Here is a 24,875-nt window from a genome sequence, read left to right as displayed (position 1 = left end):
GTGTCTGCATCACATGCAGAATAATATTTCTTCTTATAACGACTCTGTAAAAACTCCAAAAAAGATCCAGGAAAGCTTAAGTTTTCACTGTGTAACACCCTTAACCTCTTGCATTGAGACTTTCTTGGAGTTTTTACAAAGTGGTTTGTCTGTGAGCTCTTTTTACCCATTGGTTTAGCTCTTCTTATGACTAGGCATATCTTCAAAAAACAGATACCTATATATTGTATGAATTTCCTTTGTAAGATCCTTGGCTGCAGGTGTTCCTTTCAGCGCATATGTGAAACTGTACTGATCAGTAACATGCAAAGCACCATAAATTATGAAAAAATATGCAATTTTCTATTTATTAAGGACAATCAAGCTATGATTCAATATTGTGCTACCTACAGGGTTCTATGCCCCAATATTTCCATAGATGATTGGGCTGCCGCACTGACAAGTCTCACATACATTGGCCTCTAAGAGGCCTTATATAAAACCAAGCTCTCTTTTTGGCACTATGAAAGAAAACAAATGAACACATATTAAAAGTTTTACTGAAAATTCACTCATACATTTAGTATTACATACATTACATACAGAACAGCATTCATTTTTGTAAATTCATGGACACGAGGATGACTATCTTACATCCTAGTAGTAAATCACAATTTTAATTATTTAAGCAGCATGTTGTTTTATCTTCGTGGAGCACAGAATTAAGTTCAATTGTTATTAAAGACTTGCTCAGCTATGAAGATTTTAAAGGAATGCAAATGTGGTATGCATTTAAACAGCACAGTAAAATAACTTATGATGCTTCTAAATATACTGATCAAATGTTTTAAAACAGCTGGACCTTACATTTCTAAAGGTACCCTTTTGCAGCCAATTAAACTTCTTGCAACATGAAATAAAGCAATAACATACAGTTTTACAGTGGTAGAGGGCAGCTGCCTCTTTCAATACAAACCTGCAATCGTGTTTATTAATGCTTACTATCAAAGGAGAACCTAAAAGTATTTGAGAGTTTACACTGTATATTAATTTCTGCCTGTAGTTGATACCTGAACAAAACCATTGTGACATTTAGAAAGTTTTCTATAAAATCTAGAATAAATACACATACTGAAACATATAACTACACTGGGTTTACAGACTAAGATTTACAGTATCTGCTCTCAGTTTGCCACTGCTAAGGCTGTGAATCATGGCAATCATATTGGAGTGTTTCGCTAGTTCCTCTTGCTGGGATTTTAGAATGGTTTCTTTTTCTTCCAAACGAGCTTCCAACTGAGTCTTCTGAACTTCCAAAGAAGAAGCCTGTAAAAAATCAGTTTCTTTTATCAGTTTAATGCTGATGCTAAGGACATTGCCAGTCAAAGAGTTTATGTAACATAGAATTTATCACAGCAGCAGACCTTGAATAGTGCATCTCCTGATACATAACCTACAAAACTGATTCTGGCAAAACTGCTACTTGGCAATTCACAGTGCAACAGTCTGTCATAAAAAAATAATGTATATTTAAAACATATATATTAGCTAATTCTTTATGGAAGACATCTGTGTTACACAACTGTTAAATTTTTGTCTACTACCTCCAATCTGGCAAAATTTCACCCTCATTCCTACATTCTGAGACACCTGCCTTCAACTGATGCCCACCTGAAAGTCATGTTTCTGCTAAAATGCAAGCCCAGTCCCCACACTCCTCAGCTTGACCCCCATCCAATGAAAAAGTAAAACTTGTAAAACATGATGCAAAAAAAACTTGTAACATACAGTATAACAAATTATATACACGCCCGATTTATAGGAAGTTGAATCTATGGCAGCTGGATGAACAGGCATAGCAAAACAGCAGACGATAAATACTTACCCCATAAAGGATGCTTACAAATATTTCATCTGAATGGTGAGTAAATATCTGTTACATCTGATTTCAAAACTTTTTGAGGGGGTCCTGATGGGAAGAATTTCAAACAATGAAATTTAATCATATCACCAGGGTGAAAGAGAAGAAGGGGCTACTGACAAGGGCAAAGAAGGCTGAACCCCGAAGTACAAAGGCACCGATGGCTTAACTACTGGAATCATGTTCTAAGTCATAATACTCGGTAAAGATGTAAACTTGTACCTAAATGACAAAAATACAAATGTCCACAATGGCACCACAACACAAATGCCAAAAGTAACACCAGTCGCTAAAGCCGGGAAACTCTGGATCCACCACATCTTGGTGGACACCTGGGTTCACCTGCAAGAAAGAATACTCAAATATGACAGCTAAGTCTCAGTCAACAAAGATCTCAGTGTCTGCCTTCCTCTATAGCACTTTACCATGCTGGGACTTCCTTTCACAAGAGAGGGAGCACACCCTTGAGGATCATTTATTGACAGTTATGTTAGACCCCATGAATAATAATACAGCAGAATAAGATCCGTAGATTCAGGAAAAAAAGAACCACAAACTGCAGACCAGCTCAGCTGAGATTTCAAAGTAATCAAACAGTTATAATTTGTTTAAAAATCAATACTTACTGAAAAAAAAGACATTAAATAAATGAGCACTTTTGCCCTTAAATGGGCTTCATCAGATCTAACTCTAGTTTACATGAAATGTTATATTTATATGCTTTAACGTGTACTTCATTCATTTAACATGAGGTCATAAATGTAAACCTAGAATTTCTGGCCACCATACTATGGGACCGGTCTCAACTTTCACACCTGTTCTGCATATCTAATCCTATTCATAGTTAATAGGTTATAGCTTATGGGCTGTAGTCCTATCTTTTTAGGTTAGGATTTAAACAAGCAATTTAACTCTTGTCAATGACTACGTACATCCACTAATATTTCATCTTATCTCTGATGTGAAGAGTTGATGCTATACGCCACAATTAAAATGGACAAGTGGTAACAAATACAAAGCAACCAACCAAGCTATATATTCCTTAAGTATTATAGTTTTGTAATCAAAATTGTAGCTAGTACTGACCATGCTGGGGAATCAGAATCCTATCTAGGGTGGGGCACAAAGGTGCAGCCACACAGGCACAAAGTGATAGGAGGTACAATTGGTACATCACGATCACTACTAAATGCATTACCGGCTACCAGAAATAAAAAACGTTATTACATTCGTGGTCTAAACAGAAGCGCATTAGTGTTCTGTCCATGGCATAAATTGTAGTAGCTGCTACAAGCAGTTTGCTACAGTTTATAAAGAAACGACATACTTTTTTTTTCTTTTAGGAAGATGTAGAAGAACAGGTCTGGTTTATTCCATAAGGAGAGCCAGATCATGAATAGCCCCACTTTTCTTTTATGTCTATCCATTTATTCAACTATCCCACATTTTGTTAGCCTGCTTAGTCCCACTAGGCTATGTGCCTCTTTTCTGGTGAGGTCAGAGGTGGTGTTTATACTACTAGAGGAAATTTGGCCAGGACATCAGGAAGCAAGTGACAGTACACATCTCCTCTTCCTATTGCAGTGGCGTCTGGCAGGAGTGTGTGCATGATGGGTCATGGAAAAAGTTTGTTTGATGGAGGAAAAGCAAATGGTGTAGATTCAGAAGTTACGTCTCGGAAGAATTTGTTTGAGACCAGTGGAATGACAGTAGGAGAGGAATCGCCTTGCTAGACTGATGTGTTATTACAACCACCTAGTTGGGTGGGTTGCGAGGAAATTTGGCCAGGACGTCAGGAAGCAAGTGACAGTACACATCTCCTCTTCCTATTGCAGTGGCGTCTGGCAGGAGTGTGTGCATGATGGGTCATGGAGAAAGTTTGTTTGATGGAGGAAAAGCAAATGGTGTAGATTCAGAAGTTACGTCTCGGAAGAATTTGTTTGAGACCAGTGGAATGACAGTAGGAGAGGAATCGCCTTGCTAGATTGATGTGTTATTACAACCACCTAGTTGGGTGGGTCGCGAGATGATGAAAAGGAAATGGTATAGATTCAGAAGTCATGTCCCAGAAGAATTTGTTTGTAACCATTGGAATGATCGAAGCAGAGGAATCGCCTTGCTAGATGGATGTGTTAATACAACCCCCTTGTTGGGTGGGTTGTGAGATGATGAACTGAAAGACTTATGTCAGGTGGAACCAGTGTGTGGAACAGCAGTATCATATGCTGAGATTATTAGCAGAATTGATCAGGAGGAGAATGCGATCAGATCAAAAGTCATAGGAGAAAGAAAGAGGAAAAATAAGACTTATGAGGATGATGCAATGACTAGAGATGGCAGGAAATGAGTTTTAAAAGAAACTGTGGGTAAATGATATATGGCAAAAATTCAAGTTAAGGAGAATAAACCACTGGACAGACATGAGACTTGGGACAAGGTAATAGTGCCTTTAGAAATTACTCCTCCAGAGGTAAAAGCATTCATTTCAATCAGAAGAGTAGCTTTTTTATGAAATTATTTTTGAGACTGGGTTGAGCTTGAAAAGTTGATAAATAGATATAGGAAAGCAGTAATACATTTCCATGCCATAATTGTCATAACATCTCAAAATAGAGAGACAAAAACAGTGTAAACATACAATTTAGAATGGACATTAATAAACAGACTTTACTAAAATATTTAAAAGGAATATGTCATGATGTCATTAATTTGTTGAATATGTATGACAACAGAAGGCTATGAACAGGTGTATGGGACTGCACAGTAATCTTGAAAGCATATACTAAATGCTATTTTTGTTGCTGGATTGAAAGGTTATGTCTTTCAAGTGAAAATCTTTAAGAAATCAGAAAAAGCAGGATCAAAGGGCATAGGGTTAATTTTTCAAGACCATAGCTCAGGTCTCAAGGAAGAAGAATACATTTCCTATGAGGTCCGATGGTGGGGACTCCTTTTGACTAATTACAGTTCAGTTCGAAATGTAAGCCCATAACCTGATCTTGTTAAAGGTCTAAGGATGAAAACCACCAGAGCCGCATTGGAGTTCAACTATTTATTTTATCTTTTTTTATTTTTCCTTTGTTAACCGGGTTAGACCCACTAGTCTAGTAGCCTCTTTTACGGGGAAATCCTAGGTGGAATTTACACTACTAGGAGGAAATTTGGCCAGGGCACTGGTGAAGTTCCCAAATTTGTCTTTGCAGTGCGTGGGACCCATTTTGCAGGAGCACTGCCTGTTTCAGTTCGAGGTTCAGAGCCAGTCTGGAGAAACAGGGAAGCAGATGAGGAGAGGTGAGAGAAGCACAGCAGAAAGCAAAAATTGAGACAAGAGAATGTGTGCAGGATTCTGAAGAGATGTTTCAAAGAAGTGTATTTAATGGAGATGAATCAGCAAATAATGGATGCATAATTACAACCCTCAGGTTGGGAGGGCTGCAGGATGATTTAGTCAAAGAAATGGTGAAGCAAAGTGAGACATAAAATGAAGGAGATGTTTCCTGGGGAACATTATGGAGAAAATACAAAAGGATGATGCAGAGAAAATCCTGAGGACTAGTGATGAGATGGAAAAGAAAACATACACAGAGAAAGTAAAAGAAGGCAGAAGGGGAGTAGCAGAAACAAAGACAAGAAAATGAAAAATGGAAGTATGTGGTAAAGATTCCAAGTAAAGACAAGAAAGAAATGGACAGGTATGCAGTGTAAGGCAATTTAATAGTTCCTTAGGGTGTAAAAGCACATGAGGTAATAACATTTATTCTTATTAAGAAAGACATTTTGTGACATTATATTTGAGAATTTTTTTTAATGGAAAATTTTCTTGGACAGTATGGATAAAAATAACTGTAACCCATGGAATCTTTAAGTGGCAAAAGGGTTTAACAGGGAAACAAAAAAAAAAGAAAATTCATGTACAATTTCAAACAGAGGTAAAAAAGAGACTTTGAAAGGACATTTAATAACTTTATGTAAAGAAGTACTGGACATTGTAAATGTTTATGACAAAAGGAGTTTATGGACTGGTGGCTGGGATTGTAATAATGCGTTAAAAATAGAAAGAGAAAAATTATACATATACCAAGTATGATAAATGTGTGGGTGCGGGGGTATAGGGCTGTTATAAAATAAGGGGGACAACCCAAAATGAGAAGTTATGTACTTACCCATAACATTCAATGTTACTTGTCTTCTTCTCGCCTTCTTTCTTGCTGGATGCATTCGGAGCCGAACCTCGGCTCCGACTCGGCCTATTACTAGAGCTCGAGAGCTATTTTTACCGGCTCGAGGCAATACTATGTCCCATAATGCTAGGCGTCATATACCCAGATCTCGTTTGATAGCTAACACTATGGACATACATGTCCCCACCACAACAGAGAATATATTTATCTAAATATGTATATAAGCTCTTATATATATATCTCTTACAAAAGTTACTAAAAAGGAGCAAGAGAGCTAGCTGAGGAGACAACTCTGGTGACAAAAAACATCTCACAAGATACTCTCGGTCTTTCCAGGCTAGGGGGATGGAGGGTGGGACACAAGAAAGAAGGCGAGAAGAAGACAACTAACATGGAACGTTATGGTAAGTACATAACTTCTCAATGTTAAGTTGTCAATCTCGCCTTCATTCTTGCTGGATGGGACAGCGTCCCTAGCACCTTAGTCCTGGGTGGCTCAATGGAACAGACTCTTGAGTACAGTGGAACCAAAATCAGCCCGACTTCTGGAGGCCATGTCCAGCTTGTAATGAGAAATGAAGGTATGATTAGAGGCCCATGTGGCCGCTGCATAAATGGAATCCATTGGCAATTTTGCCTGAAAGGTTACTGAAGAAGCTAATGCTCTGGTTGAATGAGCTCTAGGCTTAGTAGGGAGCTCCTTATGCCTCAATTGGTAAATCAACATGATAACAGAGTTCAACCACATAGACAAGGTAAGTTTGGAAACTGGTCGGCCTTGCTTCCCTTCCGCGTAAGACAGGAAGAGCTGGTCTGATTTCCTCATCTGCTTAGTTCTATCCAGATAGAAACGTAATTGACGGTGAACATCCAAATAATGTAACTTTCGTTCAGCTGTATTGGTATACTTTGGGAAGAAGACAGGAAGATCGATGGTCTGATTCAGATTTTTTTCAGAGAGTATTTTGGGTAAAAATGATGGATTCGTCCTAAGTGACACTCTGTCTTTGTGAAAAACAAGGTAAGGAGGGCGAACACAAAGGGCTTGAAGTTCCGACACCCTTCTCACTGAAGTGATAGCTACTAAGAAGAGAGTTTTCCACGAGAGCAACTTTAAGGAATAGGAAGCCGCCGGCTCAAAAGGAGGGAGAATTAAAGACAACAGTACCAAATTTAGGTCCCACGGTGGGGGCCTAAGTAAGAGGGTTCCTTTTAGAAAGGCTTTGTAAAGCTTGTGGGACATAATGCTGGTCTCTGACAAGCCAACGTGGAAATTTGCAATAGCTGCCAGCTGAACTCTGATGGTGGCTGAGGAAGAACCCATTTGAAAAAGTTCTGCCAAAAACTCTAGAACTGTTTGGACAGGAGCTGTAAAAGGGTCCACTTGTTTTTCCCCTGCCCAAACAGAGAAACGCTTCCATTTGCTAGCATAAGTCTTTCTGGTAGTAGACTTGTGAGAAGCGAAGATGATGTCCCGAACTGACTGACAGATTAAGGGAAGCCTGGCTAGGGTTGGAAGTGGAGCAACCAAGCTGTGAGGTTGAGAGATCGAAGGGATTGATGCGGCCCGCACGATTGATGGGTCAGAAGATCTGGCACTGGGTCCAGATGCCAGGGTTGTTCTAGTAGATGACGTTGCAGGAACGGAAACCAAAAATGTCGAGGCCAGTAAGGGGCAATAAGGATCATTCTGGATCTCAAGGCAGTTGCTTTCTGGAGTGAGTAATTAAGGGAAAGGGGGGAAAAGCATACAGAAGACCCCGGGGCCAATCGTGGACTACAGCGTCTCTGGGAGGGAGACCTGGGAGAGGGAAGAGGGTGAAGAAGTCTTGACACTTGCTGTTTTGAGGGGTTGCGAAAAGGTCGCAGTAAGGATGACCCCACCTTCTGAAAATTCTTTCCGCTACTAGATGGTTGAGAGACCACTCGTGAGGCATGAGAATGGCTCTGCTCAGTCTGTCCGCTAAGACGTTGGACTTCCCGGGAATACGCGTTGCTACCAGAAACCATTGAGAAGAGATCGCCCACTGCCAACGTCTGAGTGCTTCCAGACATAGGGGGTAGGATCTGATTCTGCCCTGCTTGTTGATGTACCACACAACAGACATATTGTCTGTCTGAATTGCAATGGTCCCGGAGGGTAGAGAGTTTTGAAGGGCCTGCAACGCTAAAAGTACCGCTTTCATCTCCAAGACATTTATGTGCAGGTGGCATTCGAAGGGTTGCCATGTGCCCTGGACTGTCCTGCCATGAAAATGCCCCCCCCACACACACGATCAGGGAGGCATCCGTTGTCACAGTGACAACAGGAGGAGGAAGGACAAAAGGTCTGCCCCGGAGTACCTGAGGGGAGACTATCCTCCAAGAAAGGTGCCTTTTGCATGACTGAGTGATTAGAATGCTGTGTGACATTGGAAGCTGTTGAAAGGACCACTGGGAAAAAAGCATCCACTGCAGGATCCGCATGTGAAAGCGAGCTAGGGGGAGTAATGTGATTGCTGCTGCCATGAGGCCTAGGGTTTTTAGTACGAATCTGGCTTGGACCCTGCTCTCCTGTAGTAGGATCTGAACATGATCGCGAATGTCTGAAACTCTTTGTACAGGCAGTTTTGCTGACAGCTCCACAGTGTTTAAAACGGCGCCTACGAAGGTAATAGGACTGACAAGGCGACAAGGCAGACTTTTCAAAGTTTATAGAGATACCTAGCTCGTTGCAAGTTTGGACAGTATAATCTCTGGACTGGAGTAGCTGACGCCTGGTGGTGGCAGTAAGGAGCCAGTCGTCTTAATATGGAAACACCTGGAATCCTTATTGTCTCAGGTGAGCCGCAACCACTGCTATGCATTTGGTAAACACCCTGGGGGCTGCGGTGAGGCCAAAGGGCAGGGCTATGAATTGGTAGTGACTGGTTCCCAGCCGGAAGCAGAGAAACCTTCTGGAGCGCCTGTTCATTTTGATATGGTAGTACGCATCCTGAAGGTATACAGAGCACATCCAATTGTCCCGACCCAGAAAGGGTAGAATAGACTGTAGCGTGATCATCCAGAATTTCGTTCTTTGAACAGACTTGTTCAGCCTGCTGAGATCCAAAATAGGTCTCCAGTCCCCTGTCTTTTTTGGTACCAAAAAGAACTTGGAGTAAATTCTGGATCCTTGCTGGTCTGCTGGGACTGGCTGGATGGTTGTTTTTCTTAGCAGCTTTGAAATTTCTAGTGCTGCTTGATCCCTCAGACCGGGTGGAACGTCTGGAAGGGACCCTTTTGGCTGTTGTGGGGTGTGAATAAAGGGAATTCTGTAACCCTCGGATATGATTGACCATACCCATTTGTCTTGCGTGAGGAAATGCCAGGCTTCTGGGTACAGTGATAGTCTTCCCTCGACTGCCTCTGAAGGTGGACAGTCGAACAGTTCCTCAGGGGTGCTGGAAGGGTTTGTCAGAGAAGGATTCTCTGCTACCCTGATTCTGCAGAACCCCCCCTGCCCCTCGGGCGGCATTTATTATTGTTCCCTCCTCTGCCTCTGGAGGGAAGCTCACCACATGCGTCAGGCAGTACTCCCTGAGGTTTGCGGAACCACATTTTGCCACCTTTCTGACCCTTAGGGTATGGTCTAGAAGGGGTGGAAAAACAGACTCCCACGGCAGAGAGAGTCTTGCCTTCCTGCTCACACCTGGTCAATGTATGTATCCTTCACTTGAGGTCCAAACAAGGCAGAACCATCAAAAGGGGTGTTAGTGAACGATGCCTTGAAGGGGTCAGCAAAGTTATAAAGCCGCATCCAGGCGTGTCTCCTTAGAGCAACGCCTGTGCCTGCAGCCCTACTCGCCCCATTGGCTGCATAAGAAATGCGCCGCATGGAGGAGTTGACAATTGAGTTTAGGGTCACCAGCTGGGAGTTTATCTTTTCCTGAGACCCCGCAGCTGATGGGTCCTGTAAGGTATCACTCAGTTCTTTGAGAAGATCTCTTTGAAGACGGGTGAAATGGCACAAATAATTCAGTGACCGCATGGCAAAGGTCGCTGAAGAAAACATCCGCTTACCATACCTGTCCATAGTCCTAGATTCCTTATTAGGAGGATGGACAGGTACTGAAGGGTCAGCCAACTCCTTCTTAGTGGCCGCCGCCACCACCATGGCATCAACAGGGACGCCTTTAGTTAGAAACTGCTTGTCAGAAGGGGCTGTAATAAATTTTGTAGGCCTCCGGGGAGTGAGTTCCATAGTATCCGGAGCCGTCCACGCCTTTCGAGCCGCCACCTCCATGAGTGGGTCGAAAGACGGAGACACCCAGGAGGTGGAAGGGCGAGAACCAAACGCATCCAGGTACACCGACTCGTCCTCAGAAGGGTTGAGGGCAGACCAGTTCCCCCTCTGCTTAAGAAACTTCAGGATGTCAGAAAAACCAAAACTCAAAAAGCAGGACTGGCTAAAAGACGATTTTACTTCAAAGGCACGAATAGACACAAAATAAGTAAACGTTGCAATAAAAACTACAAATCCAATCGGAAAGTCAATTCAGTAAGCGCTTTCGTTTGGCATTTGCCAAACTTTTTCAAACCTGCGAAAACATCACTTCCTGTTCCATAAATACTACATAATGATGACATAATGAATCTAATTAAAACTGGTTATAAGTTAGCTTAAAGCAGCAACGGAAAAGTATGATAAAATGTCCATTGTACTGAAATTATTGCTTTAAAACACATTCACACATAACAGATCAAGCAATGTTCAAACATACACACAATTCAGCTAGTAAAAGATATAATAATAATAAAATTAAAATCTAAGATTATATATTATAATTAAATTAAAATAGTGGGTGCAAAGTACAGTTTTGTACCTACCATAAATGTAGATGTTTGAGTGCTCATACAGCTGCAGTCATTACAGATGGGTTATCCTGCCGTCAGGCGGGCCCTCGGTCGGCCGAATTCCAAAGTCTAGGTCCGGCGTCAGTTGTCGTCGCTTCTTCCCTGACGTCAGTGCAGCAGGGGTATAAAAGAGGCAGCCGATGCCATTTTCTTCAGTTTTTCTTGCCCCAGATGTCAGGTGCCCCCAGAAGGAAGGCAAAACATAATATTATGCAAACATGCAATGTAGATAAATCAAAAACAGTAGTTGCAAGCAAATACACCATAAAAGAATACCCCAAATAGGTTGTATGATAAAGGTGTTTGTCATAAGGCCTGTCCTAAGAGGGGATGGTGGGAGGGTAACCTGGACTGCAGCTGTATGAGCACTCGAACATCTACATTTATGGTAGGTACAAAACTGTACTATGTTCATCGTGCATACAGCTGCAGTCATTACAGATGGATAGAATCCCAAAGCTAAGTAAGGGTAGTAGGCACTAAGTGGAACTAGGAGGGGCGAGGATGCCCTGTAGGACTGCTGTGGCAAAGCCCGCTCTAGATTTTGAGTAAAGTGGAAGGTGGTAGTGCTTGGAGAAAGTGTGCACTGAACTCCAAGTAGCTGCTTCCAAAATGTCCTTGGTAGGGACCCCCCTGAGGAAAGCTGCAGAGGTAGCTGTAGCCCTGGTGGAGTGGGATCTAATGTATACAGGCACAGATTTTCCATGAAATGAATAACAAAAGCGTATGCAGTGGACTATCCATTTTGAAATTGTCTGTTTGGAAATGGCCTTTCCTTGAGCACCTGTAGCATAGGATACAAAGAGCTGCTCAGATTTCCTGAATGGCTTTGTTCTGTCCAAGTAATAACGAAGTTGTCTGTGAATGTCCAAGGAATGTAGTAGTCTCTCCCCTTTGTTCTGTGGATTTGGATAAAAGGTAGGTAAATGAATAGTCTGATTCAAAGCTACACTGGATACTACCTTTGGCATGAAGGTAGGGTTGGTTCGTAAGGAAACTCTGTCCTGATGGAAAATGATGAATGGTTGCACAACCATGAGGGCCTGTAGTTCCGAAACTCTGCGTGCTGAGGTAATAGCCAGAAGGAAGGCTGTTTTCCATGACAAGTATTGTAGCTCTGTTGAAGAAGCCGGCTCAAAGGGAGGCAGGGTCAGCTTTTCCAATACGAAGTTGAGGTCCCAAGCTGGGACTGCTGGTTTCCGTGGGGGTTTTATATTTTTTGCCCCTCTGAGGAACTGCCTTAATAGAGGATGTGAGAATAAAGGAGGATCTATATTGTATTGTGCAGAAATGGCTGAAGCGTGGATCTTGATGGAGGAGAAGGAAAGGCCACTGTTTAACATCTCAGCTAGGTACTGTAAAATTTGAGGTATATTTATTACCCAAGGATTCTGGCCCTTTTCTTGATTCCAGGAACAAAATTGTTTCCATTTGGCGGAGTAGGCTTTTCTAGTAGAGGGTCTTCTGGCCTCCAAGATGACATCCTGCACCTCCTTGGAGAGGAGAGTCTGTTGGGAAATTAAGGTTTTCTCCATGCAGCTAGATTTAGGGTTTTGAGCTGGCTGTGAAGGGTTTTGTAGTTGTGCTGGGACAACAGAAGAGGGACTAGAGGTAGGATCCATGGTGGGGAGTGTGTCAGGCTCTTTAGGAGAGGATACCAGTGTTGTCGTGGCCAGTCTGGAGCAATGAGAATCATTTGTGGCCTCTCTGCTCTGGCTTTTAATACAACTTTGGTCAGTAGAGGAAGAGGCGGGAAGGCATAGACTGTCAATGTTGTCCAATTGAAAGAGAGTGCGTCCACTTTCCAGGCCTGTGGATGATAGGTCCTTGAACAAAATTTCTCCAACTGGTAATTTCTGTGGGTAGCAAATAGATCTATGTCTGGCTATCCCCATGCCTGAGTTATCTTTGAGAAAACCTGAGGATGCAACTTCCATTCGTGTGGGTCTGTCATATTTCTGCTTAAGTTGTCCGCCAGTGTGTTTTCCTTCCCTGGCAGGAATTGTGCCTGTAGTTGAATTTGCAATTCCAGTGATGTGTTCCATAGGGTCATGGCTTGCCTGCACAGGGGGTATGAATGAGTTCCGCCCTGTTGGTTTATGTACCACATGACTGTGGTGTTGTCTGTCCTTATCAATAGCTGGCCTGGATGCAGTAGGTCTTTGAAGGTCATAAGAGCATTTTGCACGGCTAGCATCTCCTTTTGGTTGATGTGTAGGTGCTTCTCTTTTTGGGACCATTTTCCCTGAATACACTGATCTGCCATGTGTGCTCCGCAGGCGTAGTCTGAGGCATCCGTTGTGATGATTTGAGTTGCTTGAGGTACACAGAAAGGGAGACCTGTGTTTCTTTGGCATGCTTGAGCCCACCACAAAAATTCCTTTTGAAGGCATGGAATGAGTGGTATAACTGTTTCCAAGCTGTGGCTGTGTTGAAACAATAAGTTTTTTAGGTACCATTGTAGTTTCCTCATATGCAGCTTTGCACATGGTATTAGTAGGATGCAAGATGCCATGAATCCCAGAGCCTGCAGGACTTTCCTTGCAGTTAGTCTGGTGAAAGTTGCCATTTAGTTCAAGTATTGAGACAGTTGCCCTTGTTTGTCGGGCGTGAGGTAGGCCATCTGGGTGGTTGTATATAAGCTGGCACCCAGGAAAATTATCTGTTGAGAAGGTATTAGTTTTGATTTATTTTTGTTCACTGTGTATCCCAGGTAGTTTAACAGTTTTATTACAAATGCCAGATGCTGCAATATAATGTCCTTGTTGTCCGCTTGGATCAGGCAGTCGTCCAGATATGGGTAGATTTGTATTCCTTGTTGTCTGCAGAAGGCAATTACTGATGCCAGGCATTTCGTAAACACTCTGGATGCAGTAGATAAGCCAAAGGGCAATGCAGAGAATTGGTAATGGGTTGAACCTGCAAGAAATCTGAGGTATCTTCTGCAATCTTGTCTGATAGGGACATGCAGGTATGCCTCCTTGAGGTCCAATGTTACCAGCCAAGACTCCTTGCCCAGCATGGGAAGAAGCTGCTGTAATGTGGGCATCTTGAATTTTGGCACCTGTAGATATGTGTTTAGGATGGATAGGTCTAAGATGGGTCTCCAATCTTTGTCTTTCCTTGGTACCAGGAATAGTCTGGAATAAAAACCTTGACCTTGTTCTTTTGCAGGTACCTCTTGAATCGCTTTCATATCCATGAGAGTGGAAATTTGTCTTTGTGCCTCTGCCCTTTGATTTTGTGGCAGGTTTGGCAAGCCTCTCATTTTGGAAGGGTGTGAAAGTGGAACCTGTAGCCTCTGTCTATAATGTCCAGAATCCATTTGTCTTTTGTAACAATGTGCCAGTTTTTTGAAAATAATGCCAGTTTTCCACCCAAAGGTGCTGCCATTAAAGCTTTGTTTGGCAGGCATAGGGGGAAGTCATTGTGTCTGTTTTCTAAATGACTGTGAACTATCTTCTCCACCTCTTGGGGTTGGTGCTTGCCACTGTCTAGCTCTGTAAGATCCTTGAGGTTGTCCTCTACCCCTTGGGCGGCTGTATCTGCCCCTTTGAGGTCTGTCCGTGGCTGGAAAGGACCAATTTTCTGAAGGCCAGTTTCTGGTGAAGCGTGGAGGTTGTACCTGCAAGAAATCTTTCACTGTTTGCATAGATTTCGCTTTTTCCTCCATTTTCTTTAGTACCTCCTCAGCTTTAACACCAAACAATACATCTTTTTGAAGTGGTGGATCTAATAACTTTGCTTTGACATGATCTGGTAAGGTTTGCTCTTTGAGCCAAGCATGTCTACGTATAACAGATCCCGTGATAGCAGCTCTACATGAGGCCTCTAAAGTATCAAAACCACACTGCAAGGTATGTTTACCCACTTGTTCTGCTCCATGCAACAAATCCTGCAACTCTTTCAAATCTGGTTGTTCTGTTTGTGTCATTTTGCTTTTCAGCTGAGATAACAAACACTGTTGGCACTTTAACATATGAAATTGACAGTTTAATGCCCTCATGGTTAAAGTGGCAGATGCATACACCATTTTCCCCCACCTTTCTAATGCTCTGGAATCTCTCCCTGAAGGTAAAAGTTTTTTAGCAGTAGAGGCCTTTATTCCCTTGGGACCCTGTGAAATTGTTTCTGGGTCAGCAGTATGGCTTTTATAAAGAAACTGGTGGGAATCAGGAACCCGGTAATACCTGTCTGGTTTAACAGGGGCTGGAGGTAAAGAATCTGGATTAAGGCTGGCTTCTGCATACACATCATCCAAAATATCTAAAACAGGAGGGATAGCCAGGGGCCTATGCTGGGGGAGCATAAGAAATTCCCTGAGCCTTTTCTTGGAATCTGAGTAATCTTGGCCTTCCCAGTGGAAGTGTTCCCTCAATGTATGCAGGGTTTCCCCAAAAGAGTAGTCCCTCGGGGGGGGGGGGGGGACTGAGGGAATAGACTCCTCAGCATCAGAGTCTTCGAAAGGGGAATAGGCATAATCCTGGTCCTCAGAATGGTCTGAGGTAATAGAAGCCTGGTCTGAGGAAGGGTAGTCTTCCTCCAATCTGGGTCTTTTGTCAGAGGGGGGTTGAGAAACCCTGATGAGTTATCAAATCCTCAGCCATTTTAAGCATCTGCTTTTTAGGCATGGGGCCTTGAGAGGAGGTCTGAGGACCCTGTTTTTAGTTTTCATGGCAGCTTTAGATTTAGTGAAGGATTTAATAGAGAAGGTGGAAGGTCTGAAGACACCTTCAGAAATGGCAGGCCTGACGAAATTTTCAGTTTCCCCGCCAAGAGTGGCGTCGGTATCTGCAGTGGGAATGGAGACCGAGGAGCCTACGACCTCGGGTACTGAAGTCACCGGTAAAATAGTTTCATCGGTAGTCAGGGGCTACGTAGGCGCCTCGCTGAGAACCGGAGAACCGGTAGTCGGCCTAAGCGTGGTCTCAGTACTCGGTGCAGACCTCGGATGTCGGTCCTTGTCTTTGCATCTTTTGCTTAAAACTGGTGTCGGAGTATCCGACGACATGATATAATTAAATTTTTTGCCAAAATAATGAAGGGTGAACTCCGCCCGACGCTTAATAGTGCACTTGTTGAACCTAGCACAAAAACGGCAGGCCGAGACGTTGTGGTCTGGCCCTAAGCAAGGTATACAGAAAGAGTGGAAATCCTTATGCGGTATTTGCTTCCCACAAGAAATGCAATTATTAACTTTGTCTGACATCAGTCTGAGGCAAGAAAAGTTTCCCCAACGGGGTACTTAGCTTTAAAGTAGTCTTCGGCTGAAACACTTTCGTAAATCTCAGGAGCTGGCCGACCGGCACTTGTGAACTGCTTCTGTTTCGGGCACCGCGCGGCAAGAAAGACTGGAGAAAATGGCGTCAGCTGCCTCTTTTATACCCCTGCCGCACTGACGTCAGGGAAGGAGCGACGACAACTGACGCCGGACCTAGACTTTGGAATTCGGCCGACCGAGGACCCGCCTGACGGCAGGATAACCCATCTGTAATAACTGCAGCTGTATGCACGATGAACATCCATTACCTATGAAAATGCAGGAAACAAATCCTACTATAAATTTCCTCTTTAGGATGCAATCTTTGCATTTTTAATTGATATTTGCGATGTAATATGTGTCCCATATAACACTTTTTTAAAAATACATCTAACATTATGTGCAGTATATTACCTACAAAAATATGACATAAAATCTAAATCAGCATAAATGATGTCCGTTCAATCAGTATGCTGTAAGCAACATAAATTAATGTTCTAAATAAAATTAACAAATGAAATATAGACAACAGTTACAACTCTATAACATTATTATATAAATGTGTCCACTTAAAACTTTGAATATATATATATATATATATATATATATATATATATATATATATATATATATATATATATATGAACTAAAGTGTTATATATAACCTAGCATAATAAAATATATAAAATATATTGTATCCTATTTAAAACATCGTATGTCATATAAATAATATTCCATTATCTTTCTAACGATTTTAATTTTAAAATGCTGGCTATCGAACTATTACTATTCATACCAGGCCAATTCTGTGCATCAAGCCTTATTTGCCATTCTAATTCGAGCTTCTCCAAGACTGGTTGCCAAGGTCCACCCCTTGCATTCATTTTAAAGTGTCTAACACGACAAATTTGAATGAACGAGTAGTGTGTGTGTGTTAATATGTTTTGCCAGAGCACTTAATTCATTTTTATCGCGTATTGCTCTAATGTGTTCAACAATACGCTCCTTAAACTTTCTGTCTGTTTTCCTACATAAAACATAATACAGTTGCAACATAAAGCACAATAAACTAACTTTTCACTAGTGCAACTGGCTTTATCTTTCAATCGAATAATTATACCATTAATTTTTACTTCATTTGTTTCAAATACATAAGAGCAATATTTACATCTACCACACTTAAATGTTCTCCCATGTTTATTATTGATATATTTGTTCTCCAGGCTTTGTTTTAAATTAATACACCTTTTATATATTATGGATGGACTACTAGCAAAATAATCATGTAAGAACAGATCAGTCACTATAAGTTGCCAATTTTTCTTAATGTTGCAAATAGCAGCACTGTCAGAACTGTATGTTGTTATAAAACTTCTTGAAAAGCTTTTACTTTTTAACGTATTTGATATAGTAGTGTTGTTTGAAGTGACTTCATTCAAATCCAGTGTCTCATTTAAATTAATTGACCTTGTCGTATTAGTGCCACTCATTAAATTTGGGGTACTTGCTGTTGCTGAATTTAATAATGGTTTGAAATGCAAATTATCATGCTTAACTATTGTTTCAGACATCACCTCATTTATCATCCTTTCTGGGTAACCTCTGTTTTTAAACATATCATATAAATTCAGGCATTCACTAATAAAATCATCTCTATTGCTCACCATTCTAGAAGCCCTAACAAATTGGCCCTTTAGAATGGCTCGTTTTTGACTATAAGGATGGCAAATATTAAAATGCAAGAAGCTATTACTATCTGTCTTCTTGCGAAATATTTTTGATATAAATTTTTTATTTAAATAATCCTTTTCTAGTAGCACATACAGAAAGCTATTGAATCTATATTTATTGTAGCCGTAAATTTTAAAAAATAAGTTGTTGAATTTATATATAATAGAAATTCATCCATTTTTTCTTTTCTTCCACTCCATAAAATAAAAATATCATCTAAAAAACGCAAATATAATTTACAACAATTATAATATACAGAATTGAAAATAAATTATTTTTCTCATATATACATAACTATATTCGCATAGAGGCCCCCACATGGGGACCCCATGGCTACACCTTCATTTTGTAGATAAATTTTATTATTAAAAAATATAAAATTATTTCGTACGATATTTAAAAGCTGATCAAATAAATTAATTTTATTTTGTATTAAACCTTTCTCTTCTAAAAATGAATTAAACCATTCCATTCCTATTTCAGGTGGAATAACAGAATATAAATCTTTGACGTCAATGGTTAAAAAAATATCATTGTCATTATAGGGAATTGCCCCCATAATGGATAAAAAATCCCATGAGTCTTTTAATAAATGTTTTTCAGAATAAAAATGTATTTTCAAACTATTGTCAATAAATTTAGCTATTGGATAGGTAACGGAGCCTTGGGCGTCAATAATCGGTCTAAAAGGGTTTTTTTTCAAATCTTTATGAATTTTTGGGACTCCAAACATAGTTGGAGTCCTAGGCTGACAAACATTCATGTAATTAAATTCATCTATACTAATGTCCCCATCAATAAATAAATCATAAAGAACCCCTCTAATACGCCTGTAAGCCCCATTTAATTCATTAATGGAACTCATTTTATATGTATTATTGTTTAAAATATATTCTAGTTCTTTATTATAATCATTAATGTTAAAAATTGTCATACCCCCTCCTTTGTCTGGCTTTATAAATTTAATGTCTTTGTTTTCAATTAAACTTTTTAACATGTCTGATTCTTCTTTTGTTAGATTGTGTCTTTTGTTTTTTGTACCTAATGTATATACTGCACGAAAATCCATTTCACACAATCTTTCGAAAGTGTCTAATGTTTAATGCAATGGGGGGTTATTGGAACTAGACATAAAAAATGGTTTGGTTATCTGTTCAGTGTTGTGAAATAAAAAACTTAAATTTAATTTTCTTACAAACAGCTTTAAATCTATAATAGAGTGTACAATATTAATTCTTTTACTGGGAATGAAAGTTTGTCCACATGACAATAAGTCACAAATGCTGTTATAGACAGTAAAATCTTTAGTTGAATTCATATAAAGTACCGGTCCATAATTGACCAAAGTCTGGTTCTCTAATACCCTCTCCATTGTCCCTTGTTGTAATTGCTCCTCCCCCTGGAAAAAGCTCCTCGGCCGCGGGCCTGATTTTGAGGCCCCCAATTCTTTCTCTGATTCTGATTTTGGAAGGTCTGTTGACGTTGCATTAACCTTTCAGACCTTCTTAGAGGTGGAAAGGATTCTGTTCCTAAAAAATCAGCATCATCTTCCAAATCACAGTCTTCACAATTTAAATCGGTATTGGTACTTTTTTCCTCATCTCGGACAAAAAATTTGTTGCCCCATTGTTGAGAGGTGGGGGGTAGGGAATAAGCTATACCTTTGTCCATAAGCCACCAAATCAAGGTCTAGCTTTTTAAGTTTTCTGTCCTTAATTATTTTCATTTTTTCATCTATAGATTTAAAAATACGTTTATAATCAAAATCATTAGTGGTAAAAGTTGGATCCTTTTTTTACCACTGCATCAATATCATTTGCTTGTTTCATTAAATGTTCAATAGATTGTTTATTATCACAAACAACCAAAGTCATGTAGTCTATACCAAACTTATCAAACAGTTTAATAAGGTCTATGTGTAATGGTGAATTTTTTACCAGACCAGATGGAAATCTCCACACACGCAGACCTTTCAGAACTATGTTTTTCTTAATACACTCATGAAAATAGTTGTTATCCATCTGCAACTTTTTTATTTTCAATAAAACATAGTCCAATTCAGCCAATTTATCGTTAAATGATCTTGGTGTACCTGTATCACTGTTCGATGAAACTGAAAAACTACTGTTGCTGGTTAACCATGTAGAAAAATCATCACTTCTTCTTTTTGATACATTTGTAACCCCTGAAGTAGACGGCTGATCCAATAAACCAGCATCATTACAGTTCGACGAAGTGGAGAGCCTAGGATTAGGCTCCCACAAATTGTGTGTATGTTTGAACATTGCTTGATTTGTTATGTGTGAATGTGTTTTAAAGCAATAATTTCAGTACAATGGACATTTTATCATACTTTTCCGTTGCTGCTTTAAGCTAACTTATAACCAGTTTTAATTAGATTCATTATGTCATCATTATGTAGTATTTATGGAACAGGAAGTGATGTTTTTACAAGTTTGAAAAAGTTTGGCAAATGCCAAACGAAAGCGCTTACTGAATTGACTTTCCGATTGGATTTGTAGTTTTTATTGCAACGTTTACTTATTTTGTGTCTATTCGTGCCTTTGAAGAAAAATCGTCATTTAGCCAGTCCTGCTTTTTCAGTTTTGGTTGTTTGTTTCGTGGTGACTCTTATTGTCTTAGTTTTTCGATTGGATATAGCTGAGACGGAGACTGAAACAGCAACGGAAAATGTACTTGGAAGCTTGACGCAGTTGATTCAAAAGTTAACTGACAGAATGGACAGACTTGAACAACGGGGTCTGTTGCAGTGTTCAAATATTTCTCTTCATTCCAATCCATTTGTGGATGTTAATGGGACTAATTTGAGGGAGTCTAATCCTAGGCTCTCCACTTCGTCGAACTGTAATGATGCTGGTTTATCGGATCAGCAGTCTACTTCAGGGGTTACAAATGTATCAAAAAGAAGCAGCAATGATTTTTCTACATGGTTAACCAGCAACAGTAGTTTTTCAGTTTCATCGAACAGTGATACAGGTACACCAAGATCATTTAACGATACATTGGCTGAATTGGACTATGTTTTATTGAAAATAAAAAAAGTTGCAGATGGATAACAACTATTTTCAAGAGTGTATTACGAAAACATAGTTCCGAAAGGTCTGCGTGTATGGAGATTTTCATCTGGTCTGGTAAAATAATTCACTATTACACATAGACCTTATTAAACTGTTTGATAAGTTTGGTATAGACTATATGACTTTGGTTGCTTGTGATAATAAAAAATCTATTGAACATTTAATGAAACAAGCAAACGATATTGATGCAGTGATAAAAAAAATCCAACTTTTACCACTAATGATTTTGATTATAAACATATTTTTAAATCTATAGATGGAAAAATGAAAATAATTAAGGACAGAAAACTTAAAAAGCTAGACCGTGATTTGGCAGCTTATGGACAAGGTATAGCTTATCCCTTACCCCCCACCTCTCAACAATGGGGCAACAAATTGTTTGTCCGAGATGAGGAAAAAAGTACCAATACTTATTTAAATTGTGAAGACTGTGATTTGGAAGATGATGTTGATTTTTTAGGAACAGAATCCTTTCCACCTCTAAGAAGGTCCGAAAGGTTAATGCAACGTCAACAGACCTTCCAAAATCAGAATCAGAGAAAGAATTGGGGGCCTCAAAATCAGGCCTGCGGCCGAGGAACTTTTTCCAGGGGGAGGAGCAATTACAACAAGGGACAATGGAGAGGGTATTAGAGAACGAGACTTTGGTCAATTATGGACCAGTACTTTATATGAATTCAACTAAAGATTTTACTGTCTATAATTATTCTGAGTTTCCATTTGATAACAGCATTTGTGACTTATTGTCACGTGGACAAACTTTCATTCCCAGTAAAAGAATCAATATTGTACACTCTATTATAGATTTAAAGCTGTTTGTAAGAAAATTAAATTTAAGTTTTTTATTTCACAACACTGAACAGATAACCAAACCATTTTTATTTCTAGTTCCTATAACCCCCCACTGCATCAAACATTAGATACTTTCGAAAGATTGTGTGAATTGGATTTTCGTGCAGTATATACATTAGGTAGAAAAAACAAAAGACACAATCTAACAAAAGAAGAATCAGACATGTTAAAAAGTTTAGTTGAAAACAAAAACATTAAATTTATAAATCCAGACAAAGGAGGGGGTATGACAATTTTTAACATTAATGATTTTAATAAATAACTAGAATATATTTTAAACAATAATACATATAAAATGAGTTCCATTAATGAATTAAATGGGGCTTACATGCGTATTAGAGGGGTTCTTTATGATTTATTTATTGATGGGGACATTAGTATAGATGAATTTAATTACATGAATGTTTGTCAGCCTAGGACTCCAACTATGTTTGGAGTCCCAAAAATTCATAAAGATTTGAAAAAAAACCCTTTTAGACCGATTATTGACACCCAAGGCTCCGTTACCTATCCAATAGATAAATTTATTGACAATAGTTTGAAAATATATATTTATTCTGAAAAACATTTATTAAAAGACTCATGTGATTTTTTATCCATTATGGGGGCAATTCCCTATAATGACAATGATATTTTTTTAACTATTGACGTCAAAGATTTATATTCTGTTATTCCACATGAAATAGGAATGGAATGGTTTAATTCATTTTTAGAAGAGAGAGGTTTAATACAAAATAAAATTTATTTATTTGATCAGCTTTTAAATATTATCTTACGAAATAATTTTATATTTTTTAATAATAAACTTTATCTACAAAATGAAGGTGTAGCCATGGGGTCCCCATGTGGGGGCCTCTATGCGAATATAGCTATGTATATATGGTAAAAAGAATTTATTTTCAATTCTATATATTACAATTGTTGTAAATTATATTTGCGTTTTTTAGATGATATTTTTATTTTATGGAGTGGAAGAAAAGAAAAAATGGATGAATTTCTATTATATATAAATTCAACAACAACTTTTTTAAAATTTACGGCTACAATAAATATAGATTCAATAGCTTTTTTGGATGTGCTACTAGAAAAGGATTATTTAAATAAAAAATTTATATCAAAAATATTTAGCAAGAAGACATATAGTAATAGCTTCTTGCATTTTAATAGTTGCCATCCTTATAGTCAAAAACGAGCCGTTCTAAAGGGCCAATTTGTTAGGGCTTCTAGAATGGTGAGCAATAGAGATGATTTTATTAGTGAATGCCTGAATTTATATGATATGTTTAAAAACAGAGGTTACCCAGAAAGGATGACAAATGAGATGATGTCTGAAATAATAGTTAAGCATGATAATTTGCATTTCAAACCATTATTAAATTCAACAACAACAAGTACCCCAAATTTAATGAGTGGCACTAATACGACAAGGTCAATTAATTTAAATGAGACACTGGATTTGAATGAAGTCACTTCAAACAACACGACTATATCAAATACGTTAAAAAGTAAAAGCTTTTCAATAAGTTTTATAACATACAGTTCTGACAGTGCTGCTATTTGCAACATTGTTAAGAAAAATTGGCAACTTATAGTGACTGGTCCGTTCTTACATGATTATTTTGATAGTAGTCCATCCATAATATATAAAAGGGGTATTAATTTAAAACAAAGCTGGGAGAACAAATATATCAATAATAAACATGGGAGAACATTTAAGTGTGGTAGATGTAAATATTGCTCTTATGTATTTGAAACAAACAAAGTAAAAATTAATGGTATAATTATTTGATTGAAAGATAAAGCCAGTTGCACTAGTGAAAAGTTAGTTTATTGTGCTTTATGTTGCAACTGTATTATGTTTTATGTAGGAAAAACAGAGAGAAAGTTTAAGGAGCGTATTGGTGAACACATTAGAGCAATACGCGATAAAAATGAATTAAATGCTCTGGCAAAACATATTAACACACACACTACTCACTCATTCAAATTTGTCGTGTTAGGCACTTTAAAAATGAATGCAAGGGGTGGACCTTGGCAACCAGTCTTAGAGAAGCTTGAATTAGAATGGCAAATAAGGCTTGATGCACAGAACTGGCCTGGTATGAATAGTAATAGTTCGATAGCCAGCATTTTAAAATTAAAATCGTTAGAAAGATAATGGAAAATATATAGTTATATTATTTATTTGACATACGATATTTTAAATAGGTTACAATATATTTTATTATGCTAGGTTATATATAACACTTTAGTTCATATATATATATATATATATATATATATATATATATATATATATATATATATATATTTCCAAAGTTTTAAGTGGACACATTTATATAATAATGTTATAGAGTTGTAACTGTTGTCTATATTTCATTTGATAATTTTATTTAGAACATTAATTTATGTTGCTTACAGCGTACTGATTGTTTGAACGGACATCATTTATGCTGATTTAGATTTTATATCCTATTTTTGTAGGTAATATACTGCACATAATGTTAGATATATTTTTTAAAAAGTGTTATATGGGACATATATATATATATATATATATATATATATATATATATATATATATTACATCGCAAATATCAATTAAAAATGCAAAGACTGCATCCAAAAGAGGAAATTTATAGTAGGATTTGTTTCCTGTGTTTTCATAGGTAATGGTTACTCCCCCACTGTTTTAATTTAATTATAATATATAATCTTAGATTTTAATTTTATTATTATTATTATATCTTTTACTAGCTGATTTGTGTGTATGTTTGAACATTGCTTGATTTGTTATGTGTGAATGTGTTTTAAAGCAATAATTTCAGTACAATGGACATTTTATCATACTTTTCCGTTGCTGCTTTAAGCTAACTTATAACCAGTTTTAATTAGATTCATTATGTCATCATTATGTAGTACTTATGGAACAGGAAGTGATGTTTTTACAAGTTTGAAAAAGTTTGGCAAATGCCAAA

General features: G+C 38.6%; 1 protein-coding gene across 2 annotated transcripts in view; it reads right to left on the bottom strand.

Moving 5' to 3' along the window:
• Nucleotides 1–521: 521 nt before the first annotated feature.
• Nucleotides 522–24,875, bottom strand: part of CIP2A (cellular inhibitor of PP2A) — a 2,713,480-nt gene continuing 2,689,126 nt past the window's right edge. For both annotated transcript variants that reach the window (XM_044071100.1, XM_044071101.1), the window contains one exon: nucleotides 522–1,305. In XM_044071100.1, coding sequence (XP_043927035.1) covers nucleotides 1,135–1,305 — 171 coding nt within the window. In that variant the 3' untranslated portion in view covers nucleotides 522–1,134. The remainder of the gene's footprint in view (nucleotides 1,306–24,875) is intronic.

Source organism: Protopterus annectens, chromosome 5.part0, assembly GCF_019279795.1.
Source record: "Protopterus annectens isolate FY-2018-M chromosome 5.part0, PAN1.0, whole genome shotgun sequence".
Lineage (NCBI taxonomy): Eukaryota > Metazoa > Chordata > Ceratodontiformes > Protopteridae > Protopterus > Protopterus annectens.
This window is presented reverse-complemented; position numbering and strand designations above follow the sequence as displayed.